This window comes from Haliotis cracherodii, unplaced genomic scaffold (assembly GCF_022045235.1).
Source record: "Haliotis cracherodii isolate W230 unplaced genomic scaffold, xgHalCrac1.p SCAF_22, whole genome shotgun sequence".
Classification (NCBI taxonomy): Eukaryota; Metazoa; Mollusca; class Gastropoda; order Lepetellida; family Haliotidae; genus Haliotis; species Haliotis cracherodii.
Genome location: NW_027266278.1, coordinates 5,530,069 through 5,547,309, shown reverse-complemented (window position 1 = coordinate 5,547,309; position 17,241 = coordinate 5,530,069). Strand labels below are relative to the sequence as shown.

At 40.8% G+C, this 17,241-nt stretch overlaps 1 protein-coding gene across 2 annotated transcripts in view; it reads left to right on the top strand.

Annotated features, from left to right (window-relative positions):
• The first annotated feature begins 1,109 nt into the window (after positions 1-1,109).
• Positions 1,110-17,241, top strand: part of LOC139471223 (uncharacterized) — a 49,968-nt gene continuing 33,836 nt past the window's right edge. The window contains exon 1 of one of the 2 annotated variants that reach the window (XM_071253513.1): positions 1,110-1,388. In XM_071253513.1, the coding sequence (XP_071109614.1) occupies positions 1,168-1,388 (221 nt within the window). In that variant the 5' untranslated portion in view covers positions 1,110-1,167. Of the gene's footprint in view, positions 1,389-1,670; positions 1,697-17,241 lie in introns of those variants that run through there. The other variant, XM_071253514.1, reaches the window with a different exon arrangement.

Sequence of the window (17,241 nt, the reverse complement as noted above, 5' to 3'; positions counted from 1 at the left end):
GCTGGAATATTGCTCGACATGAAGGGAAAGTTGACTATTGTAAAGTTGAAGTCATCCCTCTTGTCATACAGTCCTGTGGAGAGTGTTTTGTCACTCTGAATCTTTATGCATAGATCCAACTGACTACATGGAACTTCATCACACCCTAATCAACCTATCATGTAGATAAAAAATATGGATCCTTTACAAATCTAGGATCTTTCGTTCAAATAAAGTCGTTATGGTAGTTTACCGTTGAGTCGTGTCACCATGCAAAGTTAATATGTGGACTACAGCACAGTGCAGCGGTGATAAAATTTGACTCCCCACCAACTGATATGTTTTAAGTGAGTGAGTGAGTTGGGTCTAACGTCGCTTTAAACAGCATTCCAGTTATATCACGGCGTGCCAGCTTAATGTGGAAGGAAAGTCCGAAGTGATGCGGGTCTCAGACGTTTACCACTTCGGTGAAACCCACGAGCACGGTATGGTGCTGACAAACCTAGAAACATAATCGGGGCGAACCAGGATTCGAACCCACAATCATAGGTTTCTGGCGTGCCCAAGGGACGCAACTCTGCACAGCGAATCGCGGCTTAGACGACTGGGCCACCCGTGCCCCCTGATATGTTTTAAACTCACTGGGAACATTACACGCAAACTAGATATATAAATAAATATTTTACAAAATGTTAATCCGAATATAATAGCAAATATGATATTTATAATGATCGTAGACGCACAATGACATATAAAAATGCATACACAATCTAAAAAATACCATTTATCAATGACATTCAGTGCAATGAGATTGAACGTTAATACCAAAAGTCACATTTCCGGTATAGAGTAGCTGAAAACGTCACACTCAACAAACATAATTAAAATTTCTTCAAACTTTACAAGACCCCGACAATTACAAAGGATCGTTTGTCCCGCGGACAGCGGAAAAACCATCAACAGTCGCCCACTCACAGAAAACTCTTAACTGATATTTCCACCAATATTAATTAAGACTCTACTCATATTGACTCTATACACTGTTCAGTCAATTTTATTGATACTCAGGCGGTTAAATACGACATCTATCTGACCTGTTAAACCAGCCTGACTCAAAGCGTGTGAGCGGTCGATGTACCAGCGGTGCTTCTGTACGAGGACTGGTGAAGCGAAATTGTAACGAGCAACATGGCTGGTAGTATGGCAAACGTGAAAAACGGTAAGGAGCTAGACCCGGGTTTGGTCATTAAGAACAGACTCTACGATGAGAAAACGGACATTGAGCCTATTCGTCCAAGGAGTTCGCTGGTCGAATGTTGTTGCAACGGGAATTGGGTCGAATTTACTCAAAATACCACGCTTCATGGACTCAAGTATATCTGGTTGCCAGGTGCTTTTCCAACAAGACGGTGAGTACACTCGCCCGCATTGGGTATCGCCCTTACTAAGTTACGGATAAACTGTTTTATACGGTGTAACATCTTCGTATTGATATGCATCTGCACATGTGAAAAAGGGCTTCGTGAAATATAGTGACTTCAGTGTTGATATTAACCCTAAACCGACATCACTTTGAAGGTGTTTTCGTTTCGGAGCATTATTATATTAACATTCCTCGTTTTGGACACTCGTTTATCTGGACATGCAACGAAACTGAAGTCCAGATTGACGAGGTTCACATTCTGACGTCAAGACGATCAATCCATTGGTAATATATGTATGTACACATATTTGTAACTCGATCCGACAGTGGCTGTGGTAATAGCTTACTTAATTAGCCAACATTCATATTGCGCCACAGGTTGTGGCATGTTATAAAAATAAACGATTTGATTACAGGGAAAAAACAATTGTTACGACATAAAACAATTAATACATCATCACAACTTTTTTTTATGTCATATGGTTTTAACATTAATTGGTATAAACGTTTTGAGGATACGTGATGTTTTTATATTCATAATTACTTTCTTGTACTGTCCGAATAATGGAAATACGTTATACCGAGTCCTATAATAAACCCCTTTACCCACTGACCTATTGGCAATACTGCTGTATAAATAACCATCTCTTAAGCCCTTGGGTAGCTATTGCCATCGTAAACACCATAAGTCCAGGGGTTCTTGCACTGCGTTAACTGTTGCAGTAATTCTATTGAAACAATTAATAACGGAGAATAGTATGTTTACTCTGTGTGAAACAGTCTGCCTCTGAATGACATTTGTGGTGACCATTATCTAGCGACCGAACGCTAACACCAGCGGCAGGGCAGATTTGTAAGGTCACCACAGCCTCTGGGCAGAACTAGAGTGTAGTGAGTGTCAGGGACGGTACCATGCGGTCGTTCGTAATTGTAAATAATTACATAGGATCCGGATTCAGTACTTTTATATGCGTCTAAGTGAGTAACAGTATTCCAGTTATATCACGGCGTGTCAGCTTAATGTGGGAGGAAAGCCCGTAGTGATGCAGGTCTAAAATGTTTACCACTTCCGGGATTCGAACCCATAATCATAGGTTTCTGGCGTGCCCAAGGGACGAAATCGCGGCGCCTCAGACGACTGGGCCATCCGTGCCCCCATATGCGCCTAAAGTGAGTGAGTGAGTGGGTGAATATTGTTTTACGCCGCTTTTAGCAATATTCCAGCAATATCACGGGTTGAAAACCAGAAATGGGCTTCACACATTGTACCCATGTCGGGAATCGAACCCGGGTCTTCGGCGTGACGAGCGAAAGCTTTAACAACTTGGCTACCCGACCGCCCCTATATGGCTAGTAATAAACTAGTATACTGATATCACAGATTATAGCTAAAATGGAAATAATTATCATTAAACCGCCCACATGTTATCAGAAATGAGCGGGCAACTGTAACTTGATATTGCTTGACGACGGCCTATTATCAAGCCCGTTGTTAGGTGACGTCATGGGGATAGGGAAAGGTGACGTCACGTTCAATAGTGAAATCTGCAAATTCTGCAAAAAAAATCCCCTGAAAAATAGCGTTACCCTCATAATAATCCGTGCGTGATGCACGTATATACTATTTGATGTGCGTAAATATCATATGTGCGTAAATGTAACATTTAATACGTAAATAGTAGTACGTGTATACTACTTGTTATGTGAATATATAGTACTTGATGTGCGTAAATATTACGGTGCGTTACGCGGGTTAACTGAACACATATGTTCGTAATATTACATATATGTGCGCAAATGTAACAATATCTACAAAAATATTAGTGCGTATATAGTACTTGTATGTGCGTATATAGTACTTGTATGTGCGTATATAGTACTTGTATGTGCGTATATAGTACTTGTATGTGCGTATATAGTACATGTACGTGCGTATATAGTACCTGTATGTGCGTATATAGTACACGTATGTGCGTATATAGTACTTGTATGTGCGTATATGGTACACGTATGTGCGTATATAGTACTTGTATGTGCGTATATAGTACACGTATGTGCGTATATAGTACTTGTATGTGCGTATATGGTACTTGTATGTGCGTATATGGTACTTGTATGTGCTAATATAGTACATGTTTGTGCGTATATAGTACATATATGTGCTAATATAGTACATGTTTGTGCGTATATAGTACATGTTTGTGCGTATATAGTACATGTTTGTGCGTATATAGTACATGTATGTGTGTATATAGTACATGTACGTGCGTATATAGTACATATATGTGCGTATATAGTACATGTATATGCGTATATAGTACATGTTTATGCGTATATAGTACTTGTATTTGCGTATATAGTACATGTTTGTGCGTACATAGTACGTGTATGCGCGTATATAGTTCTTGTATGTGCATTTATAGTACATGTTTGTGCGTATATAGTACTTGTATGTGCGTATATAGTACTTGTATGTGCGTATATAGTACATGTATGTGCGTATATAGTACATGTATTTGCATATATAGTACATGTATATGCGTATATAGTTCATGTATGTGCGTATTTAGTACATGTATGTGCGTAAACAGTACATATATGTGCGTATAAAGTACACGTATATGCGTATATAGTACATGTTTGTGCGTATATAGTACATGTTTGTGCGTATATAGTACTTATATGTGCGTATATAGTACATGTATGTTCAGATGAAAAGATAATAATTGGTGTTAAAGTGATGAAGAGTGGTCGTAAAAAAACAATCATTCCACAATGATTGATCGTGTTAATAAAGTTGTGAAGTTGTTGGCTTGAATATATATTTATTACCACATTGCAAGTATATTTATTACCACATTGCAAGTATATTTATTACCACATTGCAAGTATATTTATTACCACATTGCAAGTATATTTATCAACATTTAGTTACGACAAATCATTTCTATCTTTAATAAGCTTTAATTAATATCACTTTGAAAAAGACGATTCCAGTAAAATTTAAAGTTGAATTAATTTTAAAATTTAAAATTTACTTGACATGCTTGGTTGTTAATGTGAATTGCTATGCAACTAAATAGTATCCTGTCCTTCGGTAGATGTTTCTGTCAATGGCTGGGATTAAAGATCGACGTATTCCGAAAAACAAACATACATGCCACATTACCACAGAAATAGCAACCGTAGATTGAAATACTAACACAATGACAACTGAAAATCGGAAAATCGAATGTTCTATCATGAACCCTTTACCAAATGACACAGCTGACTGGGGTAATTGGGGGATATAATTACATCCTTAAAAGATCGCTTTCAAAAATAAACTTTAACCATCTCGAACTACCCCAGCCCTGGCATCATAATAAAGGGCGTGTTTAATAGGTGTGATATGATGGTGAGGCGAGGAGAGTAGACTGACATTTAGTCTCTGAAATCTTATATTACACAATATCTTTCTTGACTCTAAAAATAAAAAAAGTTCCCTATGCTGATTATAGCGCCAGCTTGAGCTGGCTAGACTTGCTTTTGAATGCGTTTCTGGATATTTTGTATTTCATAAAATAAATATTTTCCACGGTCATGGTGGAGGACTATGAGGAGAGGTGAAATTGGGTTTAACGTCGCGTTAGAGATAATTGCGCTTATATAGGGCGTAATGTGTACCATATTTAGGCTAGTGGATACGCTTGCCTCTGGAAGATATGTGTGTGTGTGTTTGTGTGCGTGTGCGTGTGTGTCTGTGTACTGGTCCGGACGAAAACCCGTAGCAATCAGTTCGGTTATATGGTAAGCACTCTTCGTGCCACCTTAGTGAGTGAGTGATTATGGTTTTACGCCGTTTTTAGCAATATTCCAGCAATATCACGGCGGGGGACACCAGAAATGGGCTTCACACATTGTACTCATGTCGGGAATCGAACCCGGGTCTTCGGAGTGACGAGCGAACACTTTAACCACTAGGCTACCCGACCGCCCCTCGTGCCTCCTTAACCCGTTTGGATTGTGTTCAGTTGAAAGATGACACAATTCAGGGATGCGTGTTTTATATCGCTTACCCACTGACACAGATATGGATACCCCACTCAGATACATCACACCGACTCCGAGCCAACCAGTCCCCTTTTTTACCCTTTATCCCGAGCCCCAGGCAGGGTAACAACAAGTACCATCTTTTACGTCTTTTAGTATGGCGCGGTCAGGGGATCGAACCCCGACACCTCCCTCTCCGCACTGTCCTCCAGACCACGAAGGCGGACTGACTGATACGGAGATTGTATGTGCATGGGAATTTAATTGCTTCGCAGTGAGGAGAAACAAACCGATAGATAGGATGAGCTTTACGTTAATGCCACGGCCAGTGAATAATCTAACGTTACAGGGAAAATGGATCCAGTTTCTACAAAGAATGGAAGTTGAAAACGGACCGATTAATTTTGAAATAATATTGAAATTATATTTTGGTCGATTTCCTCCAAACTGATATACGCACATTTGCTTAAACGACGGAGGTCATGTTCGTGTGCACAGAACGGTGACCTTTGACCTTTGACCTTCCTTCACTCGTTGATCGCGCAATCAAACTGTAATATATTTAAACTATTTACATGGGGGAACTACTCGTAGATCAAGTCGAAAAAGTGATAGGCTGGTGACATTTGCGAAGATATATTGAAGCGAGTCAGTTATTTTAACTCTCGCTTTCCCAATATCCCAGTAGTCCAGTGCATTTCTTTATATGGAAAACAACTCCAAATGTTGCATGGAATCAAGAAGTATGTGCCAAGTTCATGCATGTGGTTAGTGGAGCGAAAAATGCTATTTGCTTAACAACCACTTCTGCTAGTTATTCGGACAGGTTCTCGCGTGGATAAGCATACTGAACGGGCACTGCAAACAAAAACAGATCAATAAATTAAGGAGTTTGAAATTGCTATAGAATTGTACTTAAATAAGGAATGAGCTGTCGGGTCGAGATGTCTCCGTGGAACTGTTCTGAGTCAATGAAAATAGTCAGTCAATGAAACGCTTGTAAACTCTCTGTATACTGATATTAAGAAATCTCGATTGTACGATTCCGACTATATCATGAGCATGTGTTTTAAATCACTATCAAATAGTGATGACACCGGACAGGTGAGTGAGTGAGTATGGTTTTACACCGCTTTTAGCAATATTCCAGCAATATCACGGCGGGGGACACCAGAAATGGGCTTCACACATTGTACCCATGTCGGGAATCGAACCCGGGTCTTCGGCGCGACGAGCGAACGCTTTAACCACTAGGCTACCCGACCGCCCCGCTGGTGGCACCCTTGTTAAGCACATTTAAAGGCAAGTCACCTGAAAAAATGTGCTCCTTTCTCTCAGAGCATGTTTACCGAAGTCTGAAGGCACTCGAGTCTACAGGACCCGTGAAGATCCGGGGTAGAATAGGTCTTCAGCAACCCATGCTTGCCGTAAAAGGTGACTATGTTTGTCGTAAGAGGCGACTAACGGGACCGGGTGGTCAGGCTCGCTGACTTGGTTGATGCATGCCATCGTATCCCAATTGCGTGGATCGATGCTCATGTTATCAATCACTGGATTGTCTGGTCCAGACTCGATTTTTTGCAGACCGCCGTCATAATGCTGCAATATTGTTGAGTGCGGCGATATACAACAAACAAACAAACGAATCTACAGTCTGGGACAGCGGGTGACGCTAAAAATGCACCGATATATTTGCGAATCCAGACCTTCGGCGTGGGTTTCCCACCGCCCGGTTTTTTGAAGAGACATTACTCGATTGCCTCGCGATCTAACTTGCAAATTTAATGTCCTGCTGGGGACGATGGGGTAGCCTAGTGGTTAAAGCGTTCGTTCGTCACACCGATGACCCGGGTTTGATTCCTCACATGGTTACAATGTGTGAATCTCGTGGTATTGCTGGAATATTTCTAAAAGCGGCGGAAAACAACAATTACTAATGTCCGGCTGACCAAAGTAGCGAGAATCCTGACAGATATATGAATTATTTCACATGGTTTCTGTACCAGCTAAAGGACATCATCGAGCCATACCAAAAGGCTGGAAGACTAAAGCAGCACGTGACCTAAATATGCCACAATGGAATGTCCGTTCTGCACACGACACCGGTGTTATCAGTACAAATTAGGACTGACCTACAGAAAACACTCGTGGCACTAAACAATATCACCATGATGTAAGCAGCGCTTGGAGTATACGGTCGATGACTTCCTTTAAGTAGACAACGGATAACAAGAATACCGGCTAAGTAACTACGTCCCGAATAAGTCCTTTCTTATTATCATTTGATTATGAGGATCACGTAAGTAGAAAAACCCGTTAACTAGAACATGTCCTTGGTCCACTGAGTATGTAAAATGCCGGACAAAAGAAAGTTACACTCATGTTTGAAAGTGACTAAAAATGAAACAAACTAGAAACGTAATAAATGTTATATTTGGCAAAACACTTTCTTTGTAAAGCACAATTACAGATTCTCGTATGATTTCGGGTTAAGTCCCGACCAGGATTCGAACCGACACTGCCAGAGGGATCTAACCCACTCAGCCATCGAGGCTTCCACAAAAATGAAAGTAGTCTAGATCACATGCTTTATGTACCCCTCTGACAAGTGTAAATAGGCACGGCTCCAATGGCCGAAAGCTATGAACACACAGTGCCATTTAAATAATGGACAAATGTAACAAATGTTATATTTGGGATAACACTTTCTTTGTAAAGCACACATTATCGTACTTTTTCGTACTTCTCGTTGTCGGACATTCGTTTTTGATCGCCTTTTACTTCGCGGATTCAAAATATGCTTAGTATGGTCTGTAATCCCGACTGCTTCGGCGCTATTGTCACTGCGCGGCTGCGTGAAGCAACATCTATCGGAGGATCGCAGAAGCCATATATCATATATAACAAAATATATAATATATCCAATAAAGAACTGCAGCCAAACTGACGTATGGTTTTGTTGTTGGTTAATGCATTAATGACTTGAAAGGATGAAATTATAGGTCAACACCATATTATGCACAGTAAAAGATTACATGTATCCCTTCAGAGAATTCAACGAACAGGTGATAACAAACTTGGTAAATAAAAATGAGAAATTTGAGATAAACTATCACCAGAAATGATGATTAACCATCTAAATTGTATTTTCTGTTTCAATGATCGGAAGAAGTGTGCCTGAAACTATCATTTTGTCAGTATTAATATATTCCAAAATCGATCAGCACAATCAGCCGTGACGGATCAACACAATCAGTGGTGAATGAACAGTCAGCCGTTATGGATCAACCTTGTTAAACTTGCATTGTGTTAAATTTACCTGTAATGCATTCTTGTCTGTAAAACAAACATTGAACATATAAATTTTACGAGATTGTATCTAAGTTTTTCCCGTGTGCGAAATACGCTGTAGTCGGAAAGCGCACGTTAAATCTTTTATATCAGTCAGTCAGTAATCTAAGTTTCAGTTCACTTGCAAATGCTATCATGGCGGACAATAGTAAGAGGAATTTGATAACAATGTTCGAATATATACTGTTTAACGCCGCACTCAAAAATATTCCAGCTTTATGACGGCGGTCTGTAAATAAGCGAGTCTGGACCAGACAATCCAGTGATTGACATCATGAGCATCGATCCACGCAATTGGAATACGATGACTTCCATCAACCATTAGTAGAACGCCGTAAAAATGAGTTCTATCTAAACACGTTTAGCGTCTAAATACATGAAGCGAGCTATCGACTCAACCAAAACTCCACCTATACTCAACATCTCCATAATCTAAACATGTTTAGAATGTGTGTGGTCTCTTCCTCATTTAAACTCTAAACACTTTTAGCTGTTAACACAATCCTAAACTCGTATACAACCTAAACTCGTCAAACGTATGGGACAAGGAACGCACTGAGGTTTGTGTACAAGTTTGAACAACTTTGGTATGATCCGGCCAGGGCATCGAACCCCCGACTTTCCACTCTTCTGGCAGACGCTCTGTCCGCTCGACCACAAGTCGGAAGGCTGCTACAAAATCCTAATTACTGGCATTTAATACATTCAGATCTGTCTCATGTTTATTCGCCAGTGTTTCGAATTATTCCCCAATGAAATATCACAAGACATTTCAGTATTCTGATGGACGATTAGTTTTCTAAGGAAGACTGCCAGAGTCATTTAACAAATCTTTATTGATTATCCTGGTTGAAGTCTGCCTTATAACTCAGAGTTAAGACTGCGATTTACATTGGAACGAGAAAGGATTGACGCCACACTGCTGTCTGACGTGCATATATCGTGGCCAGATCTTAAAATCGTCAGATAATTTTCATAGACGATTCTACTATGTATGCTTCATGAGGTATTTTTAAACCAAACTTTAATTTCATTTTCTTATGCTGGAAAGTCTGTTGACTAATGACTGTTGACGAAGTCGTTATTTCAATACAACAGTAAATGTGTTTTCTGTTCTCGTGATATTGCGGGTCAGAAAAGTTCCCCAGTACCGCATTTTTGTCTCTCCGTGGGGATCCAGAGTCAGAATTGATCCCAAGTTCCCCTTAGGGATCCCAGGACACGAAATATCCCCAGTACTAAATTGGGATTCTGGGTCAGGAAATATCCCCAGTACTAAATTGGGTTTCGGGTCAGGAAATATCCCTAGAACTAAATTGGGATTTCGGGTCAAGAAATATTCCCAGTACCCCTTTGGGATTCCGGGTCAGGAAATATCCCCAAGTACTCCATTGGGAGTCCGGGTCAGGAAATATCCCCAGTACCCCATTGGGATTTCGGGTCAGGAAATATCCCCAGTACTAAATTGGGATTTCGGGTCAGGAAATATCCCTAGTACCCCTTTAGGATTCCGGGTCAGGAAATATCCCCAGTACCCCTTTGGGATTCCGGGTCAGGAGATATTCCCAGTACTAAACTGGGATTCTGGGTCAGGAAATATCCCCAGTAGTAAATTGTGTTTCGGGTCAGGAAATATCCCTAGAAGTAAATTGGGATTTCGGGTCAAGAAATATCCCCAGTACCCCTTTGGGATTCCGGGTCAGGAGATATCCTCAGTACTCCACTCGGATTCCGGGTCAGGAGCGTCCCCAGTACTAAATTCGGATTCTGGATGAGGAAATATCCACAGTACCCCATTGGGATTCCAAGACAGGAAATATCCCCATTACTAAATTGGGATTTAGGGTCAGGAAATATTCCCAGTACTAAATTGGGATTCCGTGACAGGAAATATCCCCGTACTAAATTGGGATTCCGGGTCAGGAATTATCACCAGTACTCCTTTGGGATTCCGTGACAGGAAATATCCCCAGTACTAAATTGGGATTCCGGGTCAGGAAATATCCCCAGTACTCCATTGGGAGTCCGGGTCAGGAAATATCCTCAGTACCCCTATGGGATTCCGGGTCAGGAAATACCCTCAGTTCCCCTTTGACATTCCGAGTCAGGAGATATCCCCAAGTACTAAATTGGGATTTCAGGCCTGGAAATATCCCCAAGTACTAAATTGGGATTTCTGGTCAGGAAATATCCCTAGTACCCCTTTGGGATTCCGGGTCAGGAAATATCCCTAGTACCCCTTTGGGATTCCGGGTCAGGAGATATTCCCAGTACTAAATTGGGATTCCGGGTCAGGAAATATCCCCAGTACTAAATTGGGATTTCGGGTCAGGAAATATTCCGAGTACTAAATTGGGATTCTGGGACAGGAAATATTCCCAGTACCAAATTGGGATTCCAAGACAGGAAATATCCCCAGTACCCCTTTGGGATTCCAAGACAGGAAATATCCACCATTCTAAATTAGGATTCCGAGACAGGAAATATCTCCAGTACTAAATTGGGATTCCGGGTCAGGAAATATCCAAAGTACCAAACTGGGATTCCAGGTCAGGAAATATACCCAGTACCCCATTGGGATTCTAGGTCAGGAAATATTCCCTGTACTAAATTGGGATCCGGGACAGGAAATATCCCCAGTACCAAATTGGGATTCTGGGTCAAGAATATCCCCAGTACTAAATTTGGATTCCGGGTCAAGAATATCCCCAGTGCTAATTGGGATTCTGACACAGGAAATATCCTCTGTATTAAATGGGATTCCGGGTCAGGAAATATCCCCAGTACTAAATGTTTGGATTCCGGGTCAGGAAATATCCCCGGTACTAAATTTGTGGATTCCGGGTCAGGAAATATCCCCAGTGCTAATTGGGATTCTGACACAGGAAATATCCTCTGTATTAAATTGGGATTCCGGGTGAGGAAATATCCCCAGTACTAAATTTTTGGATTCCGGGTGAGGAAATATCCCCGTACTAAATTTTTGGATTCCGGGACAGGAAATATCTTGTTTCACGGTGCCACCTACTTCATCCCTCTGCACAGAGTTAATTAATGATTACAGTTTAATGAATTTATGAAGTAATGCACACAATTGACTGCACTGTAAAAATGTATTTTGAACGTAAAAAGGCAAATCCACTGTGACGTATTTTGGTCACGTGTGATTTTAGGGCTTCTAGCCTTTGGTTATCGACGGGTGGAATCCTCCAACAGTGTTTTCGAATCCAGTATTCACCGACATTACCGAGTGTACTGCTGTAAAACCCGTGTGTTTGCATGGAATGAAATGTACTTAAAAAATTATTTCTCCCCCACATGGGTACAAAATGTGAAGCTGGAATATCGCTGGAATATATATATATATATATATATATATATATATATATATATATATATATATATATATATATATAAATTGTTTCCATATGTAAATTTGTCTGAAGCCACGTCAATTATAATTACGTCAATCACAATTACCAAGCTGGGAGATTTACAGTTCCTTTACCAATTTCCTATCATTACTGAAAATAACGAGGGGATGTTATGATGTAGCGAATTTCGATATGTATTAAACATGGAACATATAACATATTGAACTCTTGAATGCTCTGTGGTAAATAAAATATGCATACTCAATATTGCAATAAAGAGAGAAATGGCGCATGGATGTGTGTTGAATAATAAGTTGATGGGATCAACTGCGAATGTTTTATTATGTTTAAAACTGTTTCCCCTACGTGGGGATCCAATGTAGATTACAGGTCTCAAGTGAAGAATATGTCTCAAGTGCCCCATGCTTGTCTCCATATTGATTCCGAGGAAGAATATGTCTCAAGTGCCCAATGCTTGTATCCCTATTGATTCCGAGGAAGAATATGTCTCAAGTGCCCCATGCTTGTCTCTCTATTGATTCTGAAGTAGAATATATCTCAAGGGTCCCCATGCTTGTCTCCCTATTGATTCCGAGGAAGAATATGTCTCAAGTGTCCCATGCTCGTCTCCCTATTGATTCCGAGGAAGCATATGCCTCAAGTGCCCCATGCTTGTCTCCCTATTGATTCCGAGGAAGAATATGCCTCAGGTGCCCCATGCTTGTCTCTCTATCAATTCCGAGGAAGAATATGTCTCGAGTGTCCCATGCTTGTCTCCCTATTGATTCCGAGGAAGAATATGTCTCAAGTGTCCCATGCTTGTCTCACCATTGAGATCCTTAGGTAGCATACGTCTCACATGCTTGCTCCGCAGAAATAGATTCAGAATGGGTTCAAGTGCCCCATGCTTGTAATCCTGCGGGGATGCAGAAACACATTCGGTCCCTGAAATCAACATACCCGTTAACCAGTAGGAATTCCTATTTAGACGATGTCCCAAGTGTCCCAATCTAGTCATCCCTTCCGAGCCATTTCCTCTGATGTTTATAAACAGGTCATCTACAATCTACGTCCTATCTATAGAAAAAGGACACGCATTTGCTTAAAGCCATGATCAAATTATCTCTGCTATCGGGCACGTGGCCTCTGAAGCTCTTAAAGAGGAACTATGCCCCGCCTGCTTGTGCCCCTCGCTAGTCTACGTCAAGACTATGTAATAATACACGCTATTTGCCGTAGTCAAGTCTCCTTCAGCATGTGATGACTGGTGTTGCGTTGATGAAGCGCGCCATCGGGAACTAACAGAGACAATGAATTGAGAAATTCACTCGAGAACTGTCAGCTATATAAAGTCTACTAAGTGCCTACTTGACACGCCTTGCAAATACAAGGGGACCGCCTCTAAAGGGATATGGCGATGTGACCATTATAACACAGTTGGTTTCCACGCAACTCCGGAATCAGTCTCCATAAAAAACAAGCCATTTAACATGTGAACGATAGCTAGATTGAAAACTCCCATTGTTTGTTCTACAAGACAGCCTCCGTGGTCCAGTGGATAGAACATATGTCCCGAGAGAAGAAGGTCGGTGTCTGAGCGATCCCGACTGCGTCATACCAAAAGACTTTAAAAGATGGTAATTGTTGTTACTTTGTCTGCCCTCGGCATTAAGAGTGAGTGAGTGAGTTGGGTTTAACGCCGCTTTTAACAGTATTCCAGTTATATCACGGCGTGACAGCTTAATGTGAGAGGAAAGCCCGAAGTGATGCAGGTCTCAGACGTTTACCACTTTGGTGAAACGTATATGACATGGTATACTGTATGGCATGGTATGATGTATGATATAATGTATGGAAAGGTATGGTTTTGGCATGGTATGATGTATGGCATGGTATGACGTATGGCATGGTATGATGTAGGCATGGTATGATGTATGACATGGTATAATGTATGGCATGGTATGATGTATGGTATAATGTATGGCGAGCACGAGCACAGGTATGGTGCTGACAAACCTAGAAACATAATCGGGGCGAACCGGGATTCGAACCCACAATCATAGGGGCCTAAGGGACGCAACTCTGCACAGCGAATCGCGGCGCCTTAGACGACTGGGCTACCCGTGCCCCCTCGGCATTAAGAAGATAAAACAAGGACTGGTCGGTTTGGGCCAGTATACTGTGTCTGAGTGGGGTACCCATGCAATAATGACAGGGAGACGGTGCTAACGATCAATTCAAGTGGAATGTGGCTTGACCTAGTTTAGGCCTGAATAGGCAACTGCGGTTAATTACTGTCGAAAAACTGTTTATCAAATTCAGAATTTAATCGCACAGCAGTCAAAACATTAAATAAAAAGAAACCAATATTGTTCACATTGTTTTCAACATGCCTGTGTTGAATAAAAATTTGTTTAATTAAATATGTAATTTGAGTTGACAACTGTGTTGATGCATCGCATCCAAGGTTTTCATTTAATATATCATATGACGCCATGTTGAATCTATATGCAGTGACGGTCTTTCAGAATATCTCAGTTGAATCTTGGTTGCCTCAGAGGTTATTGAAGGCCTCGGGTTAAAGTGTCGTGGTGTAAGTTCCGAATGGCCTACATGCGTTAATGGCCGGTGATTCCAACAGGGATTTCATGGCGGGGTGTCAGCGACTAAATATTATTATGCTATATCGGGAAGCAAGCATTCTCAATTATAGTAATCACGTAATCGAAAAGGCAATATATCTTTCCCGTTGGCAGTAAAATTTGAACGGTAATAATGAACTGGAATATGAAAGGTGTGCTGACAACGTGTTTTTTGTACTGTAGCTTTTGAGGGCTCTCAGATGTTTGTTTTTTTATCTTCTGGTGACTTAATACGTGTGTAACCGTTTGTGACCTGTGATTGACCCTGTCTGGGTCAGTGTATCTCGTTTTTACGTTACTGGTAATAATATTTATTGATCGATATTATGTCATTGAGTGAATTGTGTTTTACGCCGTTTTATCTTTCCTTCCTTTGAGTGTGTGGGTTTTGTTTGAGAAATATTTGAGTTATATCATTGCGTGTCAGCTGGGTGTGGGAGAACCAAATCCCTGACGTGACCCAGATCGAAGATGATTACTTGGCGATACCCATCAGAAGATGTCTGGTGATAATACTCAGGGCAAACTGGAGTCACATCCATCATCAGTGTATCTTGGTGCAGCCAAGGGGCGCAACTCTGTACAACTTTCACACGGTCAAATGCACAGTGTGTTCCGATTGTAGAGGTAAAGGGATGGAGGGGTGGGGCGTCTGTTCATACTGCTTTTTCATCCAAAACTGGCTCACACAGGAGATACGGCTTGGGTGAGATCAAGCGATATCTACATTGTAGATATCGCTGCAATTAAATTGCATCACACTCGTTGATAAAAGTGGAAAAAATCCTCGGCAAGCCCCGGAGAGGTTCCACTTTTATCAATTCGTGTAAATTTATTTGATATCAAAAGACACTAGAGTGAGATTCTCTATGTATATATTAGAGTATGGTTATTCTTGTGTTCGCGGGTTTCATCGAAGCAGTAGACGTCTAAGACTTCGAGTGTTCATCCCATATTTAGTTTAACTGAAATACCGTTCGCGTTAACCAAACTCACTCACACACTCACTCAAGGAGACATTGCTTATCACCGACAGCATTCTTAACAGGCGTGACCAAATCTTAAGTACAAAGTTGTCTGTCAATTTGGGATGTAACGTCTGCATAGACAAACGCAGTGAGGATCCAATATTGATTTATATTTAACAATTTGGTTGAAATCTTCAAAAGAAGTGACTTGTTTCAGATGAATTCTATTGACCTGTAAGACAATATTGTTTTCGGGGGCGGTCGGGTAGCCTAGTGGTTAAAGCGTTCGCTCGTCACGCAGAAGACCCGGGTTTCATTACCGACATGGGTACAATGTGTGAAGCCAATTTCTGGTGTCCCCCACCGTGATATTGTTGGAATATTGCTAAAAGCGGCGTAAAAGAATACTCACTCACTCACTCAATATTGTTTTCAGATTACCGTTATTGTTTGTGCACATATTGATAGAATTCAGTCATACGGGGTGACAGAAATACCATGGAGCTTAATCTGCGACAAGAATAACTCAAACAGACCAACATGGTTAAAGCCGCTTCCTGTCATGTCATACCTGATCATACGACGCTAAATGATACCGTACCATACACTACAAAATACCAATACAATTGTATGCCGTTGCTTACTATGCAACATATGATTACATGCCTACATCATACTATGCCTACATTATACTATACCTACATCATACTATGCCTACATTATACTATGCCTACATCATACTATGCCTACACCATACCATACAACACATCATACCATGCCATACATCATCCTATGTCATACAACATACAATGCCATACATCATACCATACCATGCATCATACCATGCCATACATCATACTATACCATGCATCATACCATGCCATACATCATACCATCTCATACATCATACCATGCCATACATCATACCATGCAATACATTATACCATGCCATACATTTTACCATACATCATACCATGCCATACATTATACCATACATCATACCATGTCATACATCATACCATGCCATACATTATACCATACATCATACCATGCCATACATTATACCATACATCAAACCATGCCATACACTATACCATGCCATACATCATACCATGCCATACATCATACCATGCCATACATTAAACCATACATCATACCATGCCATACATTATACCATACATCAAACCATGCCATACACTATACCATGCCATACATTATACCATGCCATACATCATACCATGCCATACATTATACTATGCCATACATTATACCATACCATACATCATACAATGCCATACATTATACCATGCCATACATTATACCATGCCATACATCATACCATGCCATACATTATACCATGCGATACATTATACCATACATCATACCATGCCATACATTATACCATACATCATACCACGCCATACATTATACCATACATCATACCACGCCATACATTATACCATACATCATAC